Source organism: Aethalodelphis obliquidens, unplaced genomic scaffold (assembly GCF_003676395.1).
Source record: "Aethalodelphis obliquidens isolate GAN/ISIS:26980383/991018 unplaced genomic scaffold, ASM367639v1 scaffold8, whole genome shotgun sequence".
In the NCBI taxonomy this organism is placed as follows: domain Eukaryota; kingdom Metazoa; phylum Chordata; class Mammalia; order Artiodactyla; family Delphinidae; genus Aethalodelphis; species Aethalodelphis obliquidens.
The window spans coordinates 3,614,317-3,620,316 of record NW_020837952.1 but is presented as its reverse complement, the minus strand read 5'-3'; the positions used below and the strand labels follow the sequence as shown (position 1 = coordinate 3,620,316).

At 44.5% G+C, this 6,000-nt stretch overlaps 1 protein-coding gene across 5 annotated transcripts in view; it reads right to left on the bottom strand.

Annotated features, from left to right (window-relative positions):
• SCN8A (sodium voltage-gated channel alpha subunit 8) overlaps positions 1-6,000 on the bottom strand; it is a 170,824-nt gene that overhangs the window by 111,183 nt on the left and 53,641 nt on the right. For 3 of the 5 annotated variants that reach the window (XM_027106319.1, XM_027106320.1, XM_027106318.1), the window contains one exon: positions 273-602. In XM_027106319.1, coding sequence (XP_026962120.1) covers positions 273-548 — 276 coding nt within the window. In that variant the 5' untranslated portion in view covers positions 549-602. Of the gene's footprint in view, positions 1-272; positions 603-6,000 lie in introns of those variants that run through there. The other 2 variants (XM_027106321.1, XM_027106317.1) reach the window with 1 other exon arrangement.

The following is a 6,000-nucleotide window of genomic DNA, read 5'->3' as shown; positions in this document are numbered from 1 at the left end:
CCCCCCCCCCTTTTTTAAATCAATCTTTTTCTACTGTCAAATCAGTTAAAGGAGCCAAAACCAGAAGTCTTATTAACAGACTGAAAAGTGCCAAGACCCACAAATGACCCTTAGCAGCAATTAAACCAAAAAAGAATCCGTCAACTGGAACTGAAACAAAAGGCTAAGTACTTATCCAAACTCTGGCAAAGACACAGCTCTTTCCCCCCATCCCCCCTGAGCCTGTTAGGAGCGGGGTATCTGAAGCTGCTGCTCCGTCTCCTCCAACTCACTTTCTGCGTCAAATAGTATGGGTCAAAGTCCTCCAGGGGAACCGCAACCAGGCCTTGGGGGATGTCCCCATAGATGAAAGGCAAACTCTTCCCTGCTTCCAGGTCACTGTTTGGCTTGGGCTTGCTGTCCTCATCATCTTCCCGATGACTGCCATCGGCCTTTGGCGGTTTCTTGAGCTTGCTCTCGGCAATGCGCCTCTCAATGTTTGCCAGTGACTCAGGGGTGAAAGGCTTGAAACTATCAGGGCCTGGTGGTGCGAGCAGCCGCGCTGCCATCTTCTCATCCTGCAGCAGCTTCGTTAGTTATGCTGCGTCCAGGACAGGTCAGCTCTGGAAGAAACGGCAACACAGACAGCATTAATCAATCGCTGCTCTAAAAAGAGGCCAGACCAAACCATCTCACTCTCAACCTTTAGTCACAACCTTCGCAACACATAGTTTCTCCCATGACATGGGTATTTTTCTCTTCAGAAAGTCTGTGGCATGAATGGACGAGGCAATGTCCATAACCACCCCTCAGGGGAATGAGCAGCCAAGGAGATCAGAACATGGGAGTCTCCTGAATTGCTAGTTTTTATTATTGACTTAGATGCAGCTCACAGTTAGGAACCACGTACAGCTACAAAGATATATTCCATACCCTCTGTGCTTAGTGAAATAAGTCAGACAAAGACAAATACTGTATGATAGTACTTATATGTGGAATCTAAAAAATACAGCAAAAACTAGTGAATATAACAAAAAAAAGCAGACACAGATATAGAGAACAAACTAGTGGTTACCAGTGGGGAAAGGGAAGGAGGAGAGGGGCAATAAAGGGATTAAGAGGTACAAACTATTAGGTATAAAATAGGCTACAAGGATATATTGTACAACATGGGGAATATAACCAATATTTTATAATAACTATAAATGGAACGTAACCTTTAAAAATTGTGACTCACTATACTGTACGCCTGTTAACTTATATAATATTGTATAGCAACCATACTTCAATAAAAAATAAAGTGATTTTCTTATAGACAACATTAAAAATATATATATTCCATACCCTCAAGTAATTTCTATTCTAAATGAATAAGGTATGTTTAACATGACCGAGAGGCACCTATTAGCTTTGGAATCCTTATATGCTCAAGTCATCTTCCTTTCCTAGAACTCTGCTCCCTAAAGAAACACTCTTTTTCCAAGGACAACGCAAGGGTAAACTGCCTCTCCTTTCAAATTTCAGTTTCTGAAAACACTAAACCCTTCAAAACTTTGGAGGCACAAAAATATAGACAGAAATGCTTCTATTTGCTTTGGCTCTTCTGTTTCAAGTTCTTTTTCAATTCACCAAGGTTTGTAAAATCCATCCAGTATAAAAGTCCAGAAGTACCTGCTCTGATGACCAAGCTCGTGCCAGGGACAAACACAAAGCGCTTTTCTTCATGGAGAGGGAAGCTATTGCTCTACGTACCTCCCACTCAGCAACAGGAAAAGCAAATGGGAGAGGAATCTTAGAGACCTTCCTCTGATGCAAGAGCCCTGCAGCACTGCAGGGTGAACGACAGCAGAAAGGCCCCTGAGCGGGGCTCACGCCAGAAGGACAGGAAGTGAGAAATGAATCACAAACCAAATTCCTTTCTAAACAGAGAAACTGAAGTAGTGCCATACTAGAGCCAAAGACTTCTAAGCATGGTATCTGAAAAGCCCATTTTCATTTATGTGTATACAGAGTCCTAGGTTATTGAAATACACACCTTGGAACAGGGGGCTCCCTAATGTCAAAGCAATGGGACTCTTGCCACGAAAGCTTTAGGGCTTCACTGGCAGTTCATCTGGCGCTCGTGGTGCTGCTTCTTCCTTTTGTTTTATGAGCTTCACAAAGACAATCTGGGACATTTTTTTAAAGGCTAAACACAGTTCTTTCCCTCCTACTTAGCCCTCAGGGTCCACTCCAAGGCTAGCATCCATAAAGCTTGAGGCTCCTTAAGAGAACAGTAGTAGAGTTGGCGCTAAATAATCTGGGAGTGAAATACCCAAGGGCTCTTTTCATAAATACCCCCGCAGAGAGCCCAGAGTTTTCCAGTGGTGGTGATGGCTGCGAAAGGCAGTGTGTGGTATCCACATGGGCTGATCAGCTCACTCGGTTACAGCCTGGCACTGACGAGGCCAGAACCGCAAGTCAGCTCCGTGCTGCACACACACAAAACACCACTCCTCAGACGATGGGGTCGAAGAAATCCTTTTCATGTGTGAGGCATGTGATTCTAGAGCTGCGAGGGACTTTATAGATCCAGTCCACTTCATTTTAAGAATTGGGAAACTTGCAGTCTGAAGAGATGAGGTAACGTGCCCAAAGTCACAGGGCCAGGAAAAAACACACAAAGAGCTCTGACTCCCCCAACCCAGACTTCTTTTATTCTGACAAATATCAGTGACCCCTCTGCCTGTCCCAGCCTGACTCCCACTACTCCGCAACAGGAACAGTCTGGTTCAAGTAAACCGCACGCAAATGCCAATGGTTTTACTGATCTAAGACTTTACTCCCACTGTTTCCCCCAAACCTAAAATTCCTTTCCTCTTATCAGTCCCTGAACTGCCTCCCGTAAATCCCTACTCCTCCGAAGAATCTTCCCATCAGCTCCAGCCCTTACGAATTATTTTCCCCTTGTGAACTCCTACAGCTTTATCGTGATCTCTTAGCTAGCACTTATCACATACTTGCTATGTTTCAGGTATTGTTCCAAGCGCCTTGTTTGTATTAACTCGTTTAATCTCCAGAACAGCCTATGAGGTAGAGATTATTATTATCCCCTTTTAACAGATGAGGAGGAAGAGGCACAGAGTCCTAACGGAGCTTGGCCAAAGTTACACAGCTAGCAAATGACAAAGTCAGGGTTCAAGACATCTTATTCACACTGGCTTTGGCTCTCAGTCATTGTCTAACTGCACCATATAAATCCCTAGGGGCATGAGTGGTGTCTTAAACTTCTTTCGTATTCTTCTCACAGAGAATACGATTATGCCTGGAACCCATAACTGGTCCAAATACTTGGGACTCCTTGGTTCCCACAGCCACACTCATCCTCAACCCTGGGTCACCCTACTTAGAGGACAGAGAATACTGCAAGAGGAAGTCACTGCAGATGCTGACAAAGTCTTGTAACCTGACTGTACACACCTGGGCTCTTCATAGGTACAGCCATCCTAGGCTAAGTCCTCTGCCTTTGTTTCCTCCTGCCTTCTCCAGGTTCCCTCAACGATCACGGGTCTCCAACACATTCTCAATCTTCACTTTTCCTCTCCTACTTCTGTATTTTCTCCCTTTACATCTTCATCCCCCCCCCCCCCACTCTCTCTTCATTTGGCTTAAGCGATTCTGGTTCTCTTCTGATACCCTGGTTCTATCCTGGTTCTTCCCCTACCACCTTTTTCTTCTGTAAGGGCTGGTTTTCTGCAATCTCTCTGCATCACTCCTCCTTTTAGGAATCTCATCTACTCAAAATAATCTGTATGTGGGTGATTTTCAGATTTCTATCATCAGCCCTGATTGCTCTTCTGAGCCCCACAACTGCCTGTCACCACTTCACAATTAAAGCATTTAAAACCACTCATCTTTTCGCTTCCAAGACGGAGTCCTCCACTTGGCTTTCTTAATTCTGTGATGGGGACCATCGTTTTTCCAGCCATCTAGCGTGGACCTTCAGTCATCTTTGCCCCGTCATCCTTTGCTGTCCTTGCCCAACCAGTCACCAGCCTCACTAGTTCTTCTTCCTTCAGAGTTTCCATTTTCAACCTAATTCAGGTCCTACTGCAATAGCCTCCCACCTGTGGACCAGTCCTCAGCCCACCAGGCACATCTCCAAAGATCCGTTTCCCTAAAAAATCTGCTTCCATTTTGTCATTTTCCTCCCTCGAAGCTACTGGAGTTACAGAAAAGAATCCAGACTTCTGCCATTTCACTGCCATTCAAGGCTTTCTACAACCTTACACTTCTCAGATATTCATCTACAACCGTATACTTCACAAACATGCTTTTCTACTGCTTCCCTGCAAGAACATCTACTCTGGCGACTGGTTTTTGTTTTAATTTTCTAGTATTTTTTTTTTAATTTTTTTTTTTTTTTTTTTTTTTTTACGTGGGCCTCTCACTGTTGTGGCCTCTCCCGTTGCGGAGCACAGGCTCTGGACGCGCAGGCTCAGCGGCCACGGCTCACGGGCCCAGCCGCTCCGTGGCATGTGGGATCTTCCTGGACCGGGGCACGAACCCGTGTCCCCTGCATGAGCAGGCGGACTCTCAACCACTGCGCCACCAGGGAAGCCCTTCTAGTATTTTTTTTAAAGGTAGAACAATAAAGTGTATACGAATCTTAAGCGCACAGATTAGTTTGTAATATGTATACACCTGCGTAACCACCACTTAGATCAAGATACAGAAGGTATGTCTCCAGCACCCCAGATGGCTCTCTTGAGCTCCCCCGTCAAAGACCACCACAACCACCCCTGCCCAGCAAAAGCGCTTCTGACATCTACCACCATAGATTAGTTTGGCCTTAGCAGAAGATAAAATATACTCTTCAAAATCTGGCTTCTTTCATTCAACATTATTTGTGAAATTCATCTTTACTGGCGTGTGTAGCAGCAGTTCATTCTTTTTATTGCTCTGTGGTATTCCATGTAGGAACATACAATTTATTTACCCGTTCTACTTTGCTGGACATTTAGGTTGTTTATAGTTTCAGGCTATTATGAATGAAAGCTGCTAAGTACCTTTGTGTGCACGCCTGTTGGTGGCCATATGTGCTCTTCTCTTTCCAGCACATAGGCAGGAGTGGAATGCTGGGCTCAGAAGAGAGCATACGTTTATTTAGCTTTAGTGATACTTCTACCAGCGAGATAAGAGCGTTCCAGTTGCTCTACATCCTCACCAACACTTGGAAATGACAGCCCTCTTAATTTTTACCCATTCTAGTGAGCATACGTATAGTGATAGCTCATGGTGTTTATAAAATTTACCGAGGTGGAATTAACCACTTTAAAGCGAACAACTCCGCGGCAATTGGTACATTCACAACATACTGCAACTACTGCTTCTATCTAGTTCCAAAACATTTCCATCACTCCAAAGTAAAACCCTTTACCCGTTAACCAGTTTCTCTCCATTCCTCTCCCCTGCACCCACCCAACCCCCCAGCTCCTGGCACCCATCAGGCTGTGTTCTGTCTTTATAATCTATTGATTGATCTATTCCAGGAATTCATATAAATGGAATCATACAGTATGTAACCTTTCATGTTTGGCTTCTTTCATCCTCATTGTAGCATGTATCAGTTCTTCACTCCTTTCTATGGATGAATAATGTTTCAATATATATCTGTATCATGATCTGTTTATTCATCCATCCACTGAGGAACAACTGAGGGGGGAGGTCTTTCCACTTCTTGGCTATTGTCAACAGTGCATGCACATGTACTTATTTTAGTTCGTCCCTGGTTTTTTTTGACGTGAACCATTTCTTCCTTTTTTTAAAAAAAAATAATAAATTTATTTATTTATTTTTGGCTGCAGTGGGTCTTCGTTGCTGTGCGCAGGCTTTCTCTAGTTGCGGCGAGCGGGGTCTACTCTTCGTTGCGGTGCACGGGCTTCTCGTTGCGGTGGCTTCTCCTGTTGCAGAGCACAGGCTCTAGGCACGGGGGCTTCAGTAGTTGTGGCTCGCAGGCTCTAGAGCGCAGGCTTAGTAGTT